A 15,400-nucleotide genomic window follows, 5' to 3' on the forward strand; every position below is an offset into this window, starting at 1 on the left:
CTGTGTTCTCTGGGTTTGTACCTCTAGGGAGAACACCTGTGGGAAGATGAATTTGTCCCAGTGACAGCATTTCTCAAGAAAAAAGGGATGTAACGTACATCTACATGACTGATAAGACACAGAAATAGCCTTGCCTCTGCTGACAGATGATGAGCAGAGCATCAGACTAGCAGTGCTGTCTCCTGACAGCATGGTCAAGAGCCATTGCTTCCAAGTAAGAGGAGTTCGTACAGTTCCTATGTCTGTTCAAGGTTTATTTCTGCCTGAACACAAATTGCAAAGTTCAGGACTGAGGAAACAGAGTCTAATCTCAGTTAGAATGATCAGCACCTGGATCCTGTGGAGGTATTCCAAACTTCCATTAGTATAACTGAGACCTGTCCTACAGCGTAATACACACGCTCCCAGTCTGAATCTCCTAGCTGGGAGCGGCACATAATGATGTTATTTCACCTGAGAATATTTTTTTATTCCATCAACAAGTAGAAGATCACGGAGAGCACCTTCTCATATTATAATACCCATTACCACACATGTAGTCTTTCTGTCTCATTCCCAACACTAATAAGCATAGTACCTAATTATCCCCATTTTATAAATAACATTCTCGATCCTATCTCTATCCAACAATGTTCTGGCAGGCATCCTCCAGCAGAAGATTTGAAATTATGTCCCTGCCAAAAACTATTGCTGCTGATGAATCACAGCACACACAATTGAAAGGCTGTGGTTTATTTTATAAATATCTGTGCACATACATATATATGTAAATGTGTATATATATGTGTGTGTGTGTGTGTTAACTTGGGAGATTGCTATACATATAGATAAGGCAAAATGGCATGGTGGCTTTTTCTCTCTTCCAAATGACGTTACTGAGCTCATTCAATCAAATTTTTGCTAATGTATTTGTCCATAATCATAGGGAAATTTTAAGGACCCTCAGGTGAGAATCAGCCCTCTGCACTGAGCTAGTCTGACCACATTAGTTTAAGTTATCAGAGTCACCAGCTGTAGGACTCAAGTGATGAAATTTATTCTTGAGCATAGAGTTAGGCACTCATGGAACACCCAATGAACTAGGCTGCAAAAATCAACCAATGTCAACCCTGACTAGAGAGCATTGCTTTCACATCCCCATGCAGGGGATTGCTAACAACAGTAGCAGAGTTAATGCAAAGGATACCTTTGTCGCTTTTCTCTTGGTCCGGTGATACAGTTTTCACAACACCCTGTGGCAATTTAATCTGCTTTCTTGAAAAAGTTCTGCCTTGTGTTTTCATTCCGCTTTTTGGTAATTTCATTTAGTGCTCGCTGTTTCTTGTACTGTGGAAAATAGAGATACTCGTTCCTTGTTTGCTTCCCTCATGGCATTAATTATGTCGTTTGTCAGCTTTAAACCAACCGGGTTCAAGAGAGAGTTCTTGATGGGAGATGCTCCACAGAGAAACTCTTTGAAGATAATTGTTTTTCTGTCCTAAGTGATTTGCCACTAGCACTTTATTGTTATAACCTGGTGTGATTTGCCACTGACTTTGCTTCAGAAAGAAGGAATATATGAAAATTACTTAGCTGAAATGAATTACAAGTTCATTAGCTAAAATAATTGTTGCTATCAGTAGGAATTTGTGCAGAATTCTTTTTAAAGTATTAGCAAAATCTACATTCAGCAGCCACCGCTGTGGCAATAGCTGAAATACACAGTATACTTTTTATGCAATTTTTTGGAATCTGTTTCAGATCTTCTGAAACATTTTATATCTGCAAAATGAAGAGTAATAAGCAATTATTGCTTATTTATATATAGTTGCTCCAGATTGAATTTATGTTTTGTAATTAATTTAATATGTCATATAAAACATAACTTTGAACTGTAGACTTGCCTGGAAAAAAAATTACAAATGTTTTCTTCTTGCCAACTTCAACAATTTGGGCAGGGGAATTACTTTTACAGTTTTTCACTCTGGTTTTTTTTCGGTGCATTTGACAGACACATGGCATTGAAAGACTGGTTGCTGCTTAAAATTAAAAAATAAATTTTATACTAATGTTCATCCAAGATAAGTGCAGAGCAATGTGGAATTCCCAGAACCTAATGGCTGTCCTGTGAGGACAGAGATCCATTGGAACTTCACTTCTAACCTGCTTTCAGGCTCCAGCCTTATTTACATAAGGCTCTGAAGATTTATGTTATTACTCTGCCTTATACCCCTGCCCTCATCAAGGCCCTGCCTACATTATAACCTTCTGTCTTTCTGCAAAATAATGATGGAAATCCATCTGGAGCAGGAAGAAAAGATTTTCTATGTACTTAGCAGCATGCTGCCTGACCAAGCCATTCAATCCTTCATGGTGATAGAAACAGGGGGAAATTTTTCTGGCCAGCAATAAATGAAACTGCCCTTTGCTCTCTTTTGACATTGCCTATTCCCTTTCATGTCAAATGAAGATACTTCTTTTCTCTTTTTCATTACTTCTGCTTTCTCTTTGACCTGAGCTAGGGACTGTAAGACTGCCCTCTGAAGTCCCACACCTCTGTCACAAGGCAAAGTGTCCATGTGGTCATCATATAGCCTGTACCAAACAATGCCCTATTGCCAACAGATTTCAGATCTGTCCCTTAGCAGTTTAAATCCAGAGGATCTCAACTTCTGTGTCATACTGGAATAACAGCTGCCAAGTGTGATGTGACTTTCCCAAGGTCACAGAGTATGCCAGTGACAGAGCTGTAAACACAAACTGTGTCACCATTTCCCAGGTCTGTGCCTCACCTGCACTGGGTGGCAGGTAACACATCCTGACTGCCAAAGAGAAAGACCCCAGAAGAGCTCACTGCTTAAAACTGCCCAGTGTTTGAGCTAGGAGGGAGCACAGACACACTGTACCTAGAAAGACACTTCACCGCTCTCTGCTTCAGGCAGGCAAAGCATTTCTGGGTGCAGGGGTTGTGTAATGACTCCATCCAACAGCAGGATGCTCAGATTCCTTCTGGTGATCAATCTCTGTATATCTATAAAAAAACCCCAAACAAACCAACAAACCAAGGATAGCACAAGTCTTTTGTACCCAAAAAAGACTACTCCATCATTTATGACACAGTGCTGAAATGCAATTTTGCAGCATCCAGGGCTTTAGATATATATGAAGAGAGTCTGTATAGATATCTCTAGAATTTGTGTAGATATAATTCAAGAAAAAAAATATTTTTAAAAAGAAATTAAATTACTCGTAAAGAATTATATTCTGTGAAAATGAGGCAGAAATACAGTAAATTACTACGGTATATTTTCTTATGAAGGTTTTACAGGTTTTGAAAAATGTAGCTATTCTGTGCTTCAGCATAAGTGGAAATAAATATATTTATTTTGCCTTTACAGTAAAACTCATGCAACTTCTGTTTACACATGCACACACCTAATCTTTCTATCCCTTAAAGGAGGATGTGCTTTCCCACATTCAAAATCCCAGTGATTAATAATTTCTAACTCTTTTCAGACTCTTTATTAGAAAGGGAGTATCGAGTAAAAGACCATATTAGAAAAAGAATAATTTTGTGCACTATTAGGCAACATTATTCCTTCTTTGATAATCTTCATGTGCTATGAATATAGTACTGTAGATAAATAGATATGTATTTGTGTACAACATTAAAACAGACACAAAAAAGACAGGAATTAGTAACAGTTTTCTCACAGCAACATAGCAGCTTAGTCCTTGCTCTCAAGAAAAAATGTAAAAGGCTGTATTTCCTCAGCAGCCCACATGTCAATGGCTGCAAAACTCAGCTCTCACTGTGTTCTGTGCCACAAAAGCACACTGCAGTCTCCCCCCTTTCTGAGGTCATTCCCAACCTATAGCTATTTCTTTTACTGTTTTTCTGCTCAGTAATCTTAGTTGTTATTATTATATATATGTACAACTATTCCAATAAACAGGCAGGGAAGAGCAGAATTGCTTAAGGCAATGGAGCATATGGTCTCTTGGAATGAGGTTTGTGCTGTGTGGGTATTAAGCAGAGCGTTTGGATGGTAAGAAAATATGCAGGAGGTCAAGGGAAGGATCTGGGCAGAAATGTCTTTCATGTATTTACTAAGCTTTCCAAAGTCAGTGTGAAAGACCAAGACTACTGTCAGCAACACCCATCACACAAACACCAAAATGTTTCCTCCCCAGGAGCATGACCCAGAGTGATGCTTTCATTTGAGGTTAAATATGCCCCGAATCTGCCCTGCTGCTCCTGGATACCTATGGGATGCATCTGCTTGGCTCGAGCTACACAGCTGATGACAGAATGATAGGGTTTGAGCCTCTCACAAACACATCACATTTGTGAGGTCAGGAAGTCGCAACCCCATCTGACATGGAGGAAAGAGGCACGGAAAGATGTACAAGTCAGCGGTAATTTGTAGTGGAGGCAGGAACTGGTGCCAGAATGCCTGAAGCCCCTTCCTGCACCGTAAGCGCAGGCCACATTTCCAGCTGAACATCTAACTGGTACATCTTATTGCCAATCGCAGCTTAACACTGGAAACTGCCAAGACAGCAGTGCAAAGCACGTGCCTTTTGATATGGAAGATCGTGGCCAACAACAGAGAAGTTTGTCTGCATTATGTCATAGTATGTCTGAAAAATTAGTCATAACCAAGTGCCAACTATTTATAACTACTTAGTAACTTCTCTGGTTTAAAGTCTGATATTTTAGACATCTGTCAATGAGACAATAAGGGCTGATCCCAAGGGCAGATGGATTCATAATAGTTAGGCTGCAGAAAGAGGATCATGCTGTTACTCACTAAATTTACTCAGACACTGCAGTTTCTACAAGGTGAGTTTTTCCTAAGAAAAAGTAGCATTGGTTTGTATTCATAAAAAAACCCCTGAACAACAAAACCCTTTCACCATCTGTTCAAATGACTGTACAAGAGAAAAAGCTGACAGTAAAGCTGTATTCCACTAAACCACCTGTGCCCAGGACTAAAATCACATTATAATGCCATTTTATGAGCTTCCAATGTCATCTTTGATCCAAAGATTCCCCATGTGCTCTGCACCTACATAACTGAAAGAGGCTTTCAACAACATATGGTCCATGGCAGAGAGGTGTGCTTTGCAACTGGCACACACTGGAGCCACCCACCACATATCCACGGAAGCAGTGAAAGCAGAAAGAAACCACTGCCCCGGAGGCACTTACCTGCACCCGCCTGGAAGGACAAGCCAGAAGGCAGAAGAGCACCATGTCGTTGCTTCACTAGTAAAGCCCAATACCCCTGTGCTGCCTGCCACTCAAAAAGACCTACATGAAGACTATTTATCCAAGTTCTCTGTAGCAGGGACAGAAGCACCACTAAAAATAAAGAGTTGGCCCAAAAATGGGATGTGTTTATGGAATTCCACTTTCCCCTTTGTCCCCTGTTGTGGGAAAAAAGATGACAAGTATTTGATTTGCTCCAAGTTAGAGGCTTGAAGAAGTCCTAATGTCAATGACCGACAGCAGTGAGCTATTTCCTGTGGGTGCTATTCTCAGTGGAGTACAACGAGGCCCCATTCACTTGTATGGAAGGCTACTTTTTCCCTTAAAGGCACTGCCCTTTCTCCAGCTCATCAGACATATCCTCCCCATCATTTCTTTCCGTTATGACCAAGTTCAGTGGGAGGGTTTCACACACACAGACAATGCTCAAATACATCCTTGAAGATCCTGTTCTTACCCCATATTGAAGAAATAGCCTCCACACATGGAGGCTAGCAGTTTAAAGGTGTGAAATAAACTTTAGGAGTAGTATATGGCCCTCATGTTTTTTATGTAGCAGATAGATACTTCACAAAGTCTGTTGAAAGGAAGGTTTCTGAATTACTTGTATTTGTAAAATTGTTTTATTTCACAAAGGGGATATTTTTTTAAAAACAAGACTTAACCTATGATACCCCTATTATTCTAAAATGCAACTAAACTCCTAGAAAAGCTCATGAACTCGCAGAATCTGCTGCATAAGTTACGTAGTGCATTTCTGCCATATAGTCTGATCAAACTGGCCTATGCCCACAAATGCAGACTTTGATTAATGAGGAGTGGATAGACAGAAACATTGGTAAACCTCAGCACTGCCCACAGTGCTCACACAGCCTCGTATGCTGTCCATCTCAGGCCAGACATGCTGTAGATCTAATACCATATGGACAAGTTATGTCAGTATTTTATATTCCTCCCAAATAAATGGCAAAATTACTGCATGAAAAATCCACACAAGGAATGCATGTGTTAAAGGTGAATAGGATGGCAACACGGCATGAAAAAATTTGTAAGGGAAAGGAAACATGAATAATCTTCCTTACAGTAGGAGATGGGAATCTTTTCCACAGAAGCCACTTCTCTCTCTCTAGGTAAGATCCACTGAGTGAAGCTTTGCCCAAGTCCCTCCTCCGTATCTAGTTAGAGTTATGACTACTGTTGGCAGACAAAAAAACACTTGGGGGGAAGGAATCAGTTTGCCTGTTTGAAAGAATTGGTGAAATACTGCCAGTGACAGTGGGGCTGAAGGACTGTTGTCATGGCCAAGAGCCAGTTTTTTCGAGGCTCCTTGTTTGAGATTTATGACAGTTCATCTAGGGTCTAAGCTTCCCCTGAAAGACAGCCTGTCCCCTCCTCCTGCACCTCTCCTTTAAAAGTCTGAGGACTGGGGTGCTCTCAGGCATCCCTCATGCTCTTACATATTCTCCACTTTCCTCAAGCTTTCATCACTGCTTTCCTTTCTCTCTGAACATCCCTTTAAATGGTGGGTCTACCTACCAGTCTTCCATGGCCTGGAACATAACCACTGGCAGAAACACTGTTTCCAGTCTATTTTATTTGCTTACATTTTAGTAAGTGTTTTTGGTTTTGTATTTTGCTGCTGATACAACCATTTTTTTTTTCTATCAACACAGATCAGTTCCATTTAAAATACATCAGATAGGGACACCTGTAACTAGTTTTACTTGAATATATGTACACAGTTATGTATACATTATATACATATAGGCATTATATATACATATATATATACACATATATATAAGGCACTGTAAAATGTACCATCAGTTCTCTAGAATTGTTTTTAATCTGTAGAAGTAGATCATATTTCTTCATATAATCTGACATGTCTAACCAAGACATTTTTAAAATGTTTCAGGGTTACAGAGATATCAGCTGTGAAATAACCCTTACTTTAAAATTCAAGTTATTGTGACAAGATGAACAAAACCTATTTTGACAGTAATTCTAATCTATTTATTATATAACTGCTCCTCTCTTAATAGATTCACCTGTACAAATAGTTTCCTTTGTCTCTCTTATTATGTTCCAAAATGTGAACTGAAACTTGTCCTGCAGAAGAAAAAATAACAATAATGGAGAAATGAATGTAGCAAACTTGGATATTTTATCCATTACTTACAGAGAATAAAGCCAAGATCGCGGTAAGCTGAGATGTCTTTAAATAAAATATACTAAAACAGATCATGAGCTTATATAATTCTCTTTGATGTAGCCAACATCAATGGAGGCTCGTGATTATATTTTTGGCCATTTTATATAGAAAGTAATCTCTGCCATGTGAAGGCACAACAGCACACAAATATGACTGGCATTTATAATGAACATGCTTGAATGGATCCTTGCTTAATGTAATTAGCCTATATATGCAAATTACAGCATCAGAAATCCTGCAGCAGCTGCTGTTAAGAGGGCTTGGCAACTGTGTGTGTTATGAGCCAGCCTTACAGATCAAACGGACATATATTCAAAGAGTAGAAACAGACAGATGAAGATAGATTAAAAATTTTACACATCTGGGATGTATAAATCCAGATACCCTGGATAGAATATTCCAACAAATACCTATATAACGTGTTTTCTACAGTTACTCTGTATCAATGATTCACAATTGTGCCAGACCACAGGATCCCTATTAACCTCACAACTTGAATAAAAAACAGTATAGAAAACTTCATTTAGTGTTGTTTCATGGCTCACTTACTGTGGCCTCACAAGCATGATCCATGCTGGTCACAACTAGGAGACACTCTTTTAAAGACTCAGCATATTTTCTACTCTATCATAAGCACTTTGAAAATACGACTTAACCTGCAATCATTTTTAATACTTTGCCTCCTACAGATTTTGCACTGGAACTGGCCTTTCCAGTTCTGCTGTTTCAGTTCACGTTTTGCACAAGTGGAAGTGAAAAAAGGCAGCATACCATGAACCATCTCAGCAAACAAATGCATCTGAGGCATAACTCATAGGGGAAAACCAGACACTTGAAAATACTGAAGTGACTCAAAGGTTTAAAAAATATATATGTATTACGAGAGCCACAAAAAAGGTTACAGACAGAGCTCCACAAAGCCTGCACAGATACATTCCAACAATTCAAGGTGGCAGAACAGGTGAAATACAGACCATAAAAACAGTTCGACATGAACTTTCCAGACTGTCAGCGACAGCAACCTTGACCCCATCTTTCCCACACACAAAAAAATATTGAATATATATATATATATATCTCTCTATATCTCTAGTCTGGACCACAGATACAGTCCAAAGAAAACCACATTGCAATTTCCACATTAGGCTTATAGGAGAATAGGCATCATCTGAGGAACGTCCATTGTAACGCCCATGAGGTGATTATCTTAGGCCAAGTTGACATAACGTTATGGTTGGTTAGCAATTTAGAACAGCAACACAACAGAGTTCATTTGCTGCACAGGGCTACTAACACATAGCTCTGTGCAACCCTTAGAGCTGACTTTAACCAAACTAAAGTAGTTACATTTGTTTTGTTTAATTTAAAAAGAAAATGCAAATGTAAGATATTAGGGCAGTTCCTGCTTATCACCCTTCTTAAAAATTCAAGACTTGAAGACTTCTTTAATGTACTTGCTTACAGACACGTTTTGAGACTGTATTAATGATCTTCAGGAGAATATGCCACCCTGAGGCTTCTTCCCTTGTTCACTTCAGGTTATGTCTGCATCCAGTTTTGAGATAGGGGGCCAAATGCTGGTTGTATATCAGTGCAGTATTTGGCCCAGAGTTTCAAAGTCTTTGCTATTCAGACTTTCCTATGAGGTCAACAAATAAAGTAGTAAAAAAAGAAAATATTAAGGCTTCAAGTAAAAATATTTCCTCTCTCTCCCACCCATGTAGTAAGGTACATTTAATTTCATAATACTCAATATATTACACAATTAAAGATACAGAGATCCAACTTTTCAAGGCAGATTGTACTACGATGAAAACCTGGAGGCTAAATGGGAGTGTATGAACAGGGAACAAATGGCTAATAAAATGCAATATGCAATGAAAACTGATGCACGAACTAAACAAAAACTATTGCTGTTTTTTAAATAAGTAATACAATCCACAGCTAAAAATAAAAACATGTTGAAAAGATTTAAGACTTCTGAAACATGAAATAAACATGACAAAAATAAAGAAGGTACTTTACAAGATGTGTTAACTTGTGCTGGATTTTCATGGTTGATCCCCACCCACTGTAAATTAGCATCACTCAGATGAGCTTGGATGGAGCCACACCAATTTACACCAGCTGAAGATTTGGCCTGAAGTGTCTGTAAAAACTAAGACCATTTGGGCAGAAGAACCTTACTGCTAATCTGTAAACTGCTTGAAGAACTATACTTTTAACATCAGCTGGATTCTGCTCCAAAATTAGACTTAATAAATATGTCCCCAGTCCCACAACAGGAGCTATGGAAACAGACACTTACATTTATGAGAAAATAGCTGCAGGTTCAGTGCCTGGGATGGAAATGAGGCTGGATTTGCTGCATGCAATCTTCTGTTAACTGTTCTGTTTAGATTATTCTTTCAGAAGATTTGAATAATTTACTCCAGGCTATGTGCACTGAATTATATGCAAACCTCAAAAGGGAAAAAAAAAATACTTTGGTACCATTGTAAACCTATTAAAAAGTCGAATGTCTCTCAGTGGTGGGCAAAACTACTCACAAAATATATAATCCTTACATCTGAACCTGTAATGACACAGTGCATTCACTCTTTCCTCCCTTACCCCTTGTGAAATATGTCAAAATAACCCTGGATATTAGTGCTTTATACACACAATACTGTGTTTAGTCTTACTGAGAAATTCTCTCAAGAACTAATGTAGTTAACTTCAAAGGCTCTTTGGCCCTCCAAGTTCCTCAGTAGCTTTTTTGTTTATAAATGCCGGAGAAAGAACGATCAAAATGGAGCATCACTGGGATGCAAATCTCAAATATTACACTGGTGCAAATTTTCAGCCTTGCTTGCATGAATTTCATGTACGTATTCAAAGATACATGGTAAAATGTGCCCTTGTTTAGCTCCCTAGCCCAAATTCATTGTGTCACACATGCCCTCTCTTTCAGGGCTTACATATGGCATACATGATACTTTAAAAACAAGTAAGTCTTGTGATACTCTATGCACCAGAGTGAATTCCAGTCCTTAAGGAAGTACTGCAGCTTCCTGAGGAGTTAACATCACGGTAGAGTTGCAGATTAATAACAGTTAAAGATGGAAGAAGTCTATAAGGCCATCTGGTCTAGCCCCTTGCCCCTGCAGGCTCACCTCTCACAGAAATATTTTTAATGACTTGTCCAAATATAGTTTGACTGTCCTATATAGTTAGTCTCCAATACTCTGCCTTGGAAGACTATTCCACTGCCCCTTCCCCTCCATCTTTTCTGCCCCCTTCTAAATGTAGACCACTGGTTACCAGTAACAACCCTTTGATTTACCTTTGGTTTTACATCTTTGAACTAAAGTATTTGTAAAATTATGATATTCCATTTCCACTTCATTGCTTAGTTTAGTGACATGTTTTTAGCCCTTAAATCTTCTCATCAGCAAGCCCATCCAGTCTTTTAATATATATTGCTCCACCTCTACCTGGTCCAGTTTGCCAGCATCTTTCTGGTACTGTGGTGCCTCCAACTAAAGACAATATTCTACATACCAGTGAGCAAATCTGCATAGAAAGACTATTGCTTCTCTGCTCTGCAATGTCCCTACACTAGGCATTTAAAATATCACCAAGGCAATAAAATGCACACTGATTTCTAGCTCCCTCAAAACTTTGGCCTATACCACAGATGCATTGTTTTCCAGGTATCTAACTTCAAGCAACATAGAGCATTACACAGAGAGATTATTAACTTTCTTCTCTTCAACTTTCCTCTCCAAAGAAGTATTTGATATACAAGGGACATAATAAGCATGTATTGCAGCAGATGTCAAGATTTATCAAATCAAAAGATAAATTTTAACCAGGCAAAATGGAGGTCAATATTTGCCTTCTGGAATAATTAATCTCAACATACATGAAAACAAATAAGATGTCATCAGCACATTCTGAATTGCTACCAAATACCTAGAGAGCTGTCCATTATAGTCAAGGACTGGAAAGGATTCAATCCCTTGAAACAAATATCTTGAAAAATTATTAATTTAGCTCTCTAGTCAAAACTATTAAGGAGAACCAGGTGGGAAGTCGAGGTTTCATATGCTGACTGGCTCAGTGATAATCATTTTTAGTGACTTTGGCAACAGTCGCTCAGGATATTCTTAATTGCACACATGATCTGGCCAGTCAGCATTGGTCCAGATCTCAGTACTTTCGACTTCTGAGGTGGTAACTGAATGGGAAAGCAAAGGAAGTAAGGAATGGAGAAAATTAAAAAATTTCAATTTGTCCCAAAATTAGCTTTGCCAGAGTCCTCATATTTTGACAAAAGTAATGCACCCCTTTCTTGTTTTTTATAGTAAAGTTGTCTTTAAATCCAACAGAGTAGATGCAGTTTTCTGGAGACAGGAAAAGGAAACCTCAGAATGTTAAATAGATTTGATTGACATTATTTTAAAAAGTTGTTCCCCAGGGGAAAAAAACCCAAATGGAAAATCCTTTGTCTGAGTACTGAAGAACAGAGGGAATGTGCTAGTAATTAGGCAGACTGAAAATTTATATCCTTTAGATGTATGCTTGGCTCAGTTACACACACTGTCAATTCAACAGATCATGATAACCTTGCTGCAGGATTACACAGACGGCACCAGGGCAAGGCAGTAAACCATGTTATTGCCTAAATCCAACAGGTAATAAGGAGGGTGCAGGGAAAGCAGCTGACAGCTGTTTAAAATATGTTCCCATCCAAACACTGCCTTTTTTATGTTTGGTTTTGTTTCCAAGTCAGAGAAGCCTTTAAAAACCAGAGGGAGCAAGAGGTCAGAGTGGAAGATCCTTACTGGTGTTGCAGTCCTTTTCCACGAGAGACGAACACACGCGCGCACACACACACAATTTCACACACGGGGAGGCGAATGGCAGACAGTGAGAAGCTGTTGCTATCCTTTTTCCTGCTCCCATCCGGGACCTGGGAGCAGGGAGGCTTTTAAAGACGACACGGTGTTCATGGCCCAAGTGCCCTTGCCTTGCTCCTTCTCAGGAGGAGGAACCCAACCTACAATGCCTTGGGGACGCAGAGCAGTTCTCGCAGAGGCAGACTGCCCAGCACAGGAAACCTGCTTTCCGTATCGGTAGGAAAACAGCAGTTGGGCCTCTGACTCCTGCCGGACACATCGTTGGCCAGAAGAAATGAGAAGGGGCATGGGAGAAACTGCATGATCCTGGACCGACCGTACTTTTTCACAGCACAACTGGTACACAACAGGTTTGTTGGACAGACACACGCACAACGGCTTTAGCGCTCTCTTGCATGAAAGAAAACCGCTCTGTAGTTGTTGTGTTAGGTCACAGCCAGTTCCTGCCTGTCGGTTCAGGGAGAGTCTGATGGACTGTACAATTTTATTCCCTCAAGAATAAGGCTGCAGCTGGTTTTTGGCCGAAAGAGAAAGATGAAAACAGAACAAACCCAAAACAAGAAAAGGAGAGTGGCCAGCTGCTGCTGCTCCTTCTTTGTTGTTATTTGAGTCTTCACAGTGCTCCTAGCTTCATGGCTGGCTGAGAGGATGGCTCTTTATTTTTAATTAATTTTATTTTACACTGAAATTTCATAGGTTGTTCCACCAACTCCAGACACCTTCTTAACGTTTGAGTGTCTAGCAGGGCTGACAGGTGTCCCCTGGGAACTTGATGTTGAACCCAACCTGGATATTCCTTTTGGCTGTCCATTTATTTTACTGTGAGGTGTCTTCAACTGCATGTCATCCCTGCATCAAAAGAAATATCAAAAGATGCAAAGTTAGTGACCTAAGTGTGATAGCAGGATGGCTTCATTCAGGATAAACAATCATCCCTGTTACCCTGAGTCCCAGTGTGGAAAAATATTCAAGCCTGGGAGCAACTTGGTTGAAGCCAATCTACTTGATGAAAAGCCACAGAAAAGAGAGAATTCATTTGGCCATTAGGTTAGTGGATCAGACCCCAGTAATATCTGTTCATTTAATTACTTGCTTAAATGCTTTGCTGAACCAAACTAATTGCATAAGCATTTGTAGGATGCAGGAGGGTTTAACTGTCACTGCTGTTGACCTTAAGCCAAACTGTGTCTTACAACCAGAAATAAAAAACTCAGAAAAAACACTTTCCAGTTAAATATCCAGTTGTTCATCTCTGAAAGACATAAGAGAGGTGAAGCATAAGACTTCTTTATGACAGAAGACACAAACTGAATCAAGTCAGGAAGCACTCTAGGATGCCTGTAGTTAAAGACAATATTCTGGATGGACTCTTTAAAATAACTTCCCTTCTTATGACCTACTGCCAGGGAGCATGGACAATAGGCTTTCCTCAAAAGATCTTTTAAATCTAGGCCACTACACACTAACACTTAATGTGTCTCATCCCCAAGACTCACAAATTAATTAGATAAAAGCCTACCAAAGGACTTGTGTACGTTCTGGGAGTGCCAGCACAACCGGGGTGTGCTGTATTCTCACAGTTTACTCCTGCACAGTGGATGTCTCCTTGGGCTTGTCTCAGTCTGAAGCCAGCAGCAGTGACATGCCTTTCACTAGGGAACACTTTCTGTCTGCCTGCAAACAGAGGCAGCCTGAGCTATTTTAGACTACCCTGACTTTCTGGAGACCAGAAGATTTGATGGATCAACTGTATTTAAAAGGCAATTTCTTTCTTTACATGTAGCAGGTCAAGGGAGGGGATTCTCCCCCTCTACTCCGCTCTCGTGAGACCCCCCCCCTGCAGTCCTGTGTCCAGCTCTGGGGCCCCCAACATCAGAGGGACACGGACCTACTCAAGCGGGTCCAGAGGAGGCCACGAAGATGCTTGGAGGGCTGGAGCACCTCCCCTGTGAGGACAGGCTGAGAGAGTTGGGGGGTTCAGCTGGAGAAGGCTCTGGGGAGACCTTAGAGCGGCCTCACAGTACTTAAAGGGGCTACAGGAAAGGGGGGAGGGACTCTTGATCAGGGGGTGTAGGGAGAGGACATGGGGTAATGGTTTTAAACTGGAAGATGGGAGATTTAGGTTAGATCTAAGGAAGAAATTCTTCCCTGTGAGGGTGGTGAGGCCCTGGCACAGGTTGCCCAGAGCAGCTGTGGCTGCCCCCTCCCTGGCAGTGTTCCAGGCCAGGCTGGACGGGGCTTTGGGCAACCTGGGCTAGTGGAAGGTGTCCCTGCCCAGGGCAGGGGGTTGGAACTAGGTGATCTTTAAGATCCCTTCCAGCCCAAACCATCCTGTGATTCTGTCTTCTATGTGTCTGCAAACTAAAACGAACTACCCCAGACATAGCTCTTGATAGGCTCAGAATAGCTCCAAAACGAAAAGCACTTTTTCTGTGGCAACCTGGTCTCACAGCTGTACCCTGGGGCTGGAGCAGCATGTCCATCAGCTCACACCAGCCCGGCTTCTACTACATTCTACTACATAGTGTTCGAACTCCAGAATGGAGTTGTGGGTATCTGAACCAGCAAAACACATATACATAAATATTAAAAAAAAATATTGTGTGGTTTTGTAAAACGCTGCTGTGTCTCCAAACAGCCGAAATATGCAGGGACCAAATTCTACAGTTGCCTCACCGAAGTACTATAAATGCCCTAATTTAGTGCTGAAATTCTCCTGAAGAACACAATCTGCTTTCTGAAACAAGCAGAAAGGAGCAGGGAAGTGTTAGGGGAAAGGGGAGAAAGGAAAATAATTTGTGGTGTTACTGACAGAAAACGTGCTAGGTTTACAGAGCACAGAGTACCTGTGGGAGGTTTATTTCACTAGGTAAAAAACTTCAAGTTCATTATGCTATTTATTTATTAATCTAGGTACTTGACTTGATTTTAGGAACTTCAGTAAAAAAGATCTTCTGCAATGGTATCATATGTCTGCAACTTTCTTTAACATCTGATAGGATCTGCAGCTATTTTAATAGTTAGACC

At 40.3% G+C, this 15,400-nt stretch overlaps 1 protein-coding gene across 3 annotated transcripts in view; it reads right to left on the reverse strand.

Annotated features, from left to right (window-relative positions):
- Positions 1 to 6,860: 6,860 nt before the first annotated feature.
- ZDHHC8 (zDHHC palmitoyltransferase 8) overlaps positions 6,861 to 15,400 on the reverse strand; it is a 121,430-nt gene continuing 112,890 nt past the window's right edge. For 2 of the 3 annotated variants that reach the window (XM_074921159.1, XM_074921160.1), the window contains one exon: positions 6,861 to 13,222. In XM_074921159.1, coding sequence (XP_074777260.1) covers positions 13,051 to 13,222 — 172 coding nt within the window. In that variant the 3' untranslated portion in view covers positions 6,861 to 13,050. Of the gene's footprint in view, positions 13,223 to 13,958; positions 13,985 to 15,400 lie in introns of all 3 variants that reach the window. The other variant, XM_074921161.1, reaches the window with a different exon arrangement.

This window comes from Athene noctua, chromosome 17 (genome assembly GCF_965140245.1).
Source record: "Athene noctua chromosome 17, bAthNoc1.hap1.1, whole genome shotgun sequence".
NCBI classification, from domain to species: domain Eukaryota; kingdom Metazoa; phylum Chordata; class Aves; order Strigiformes; family Strigidae; genus Athene; species Athene noctua.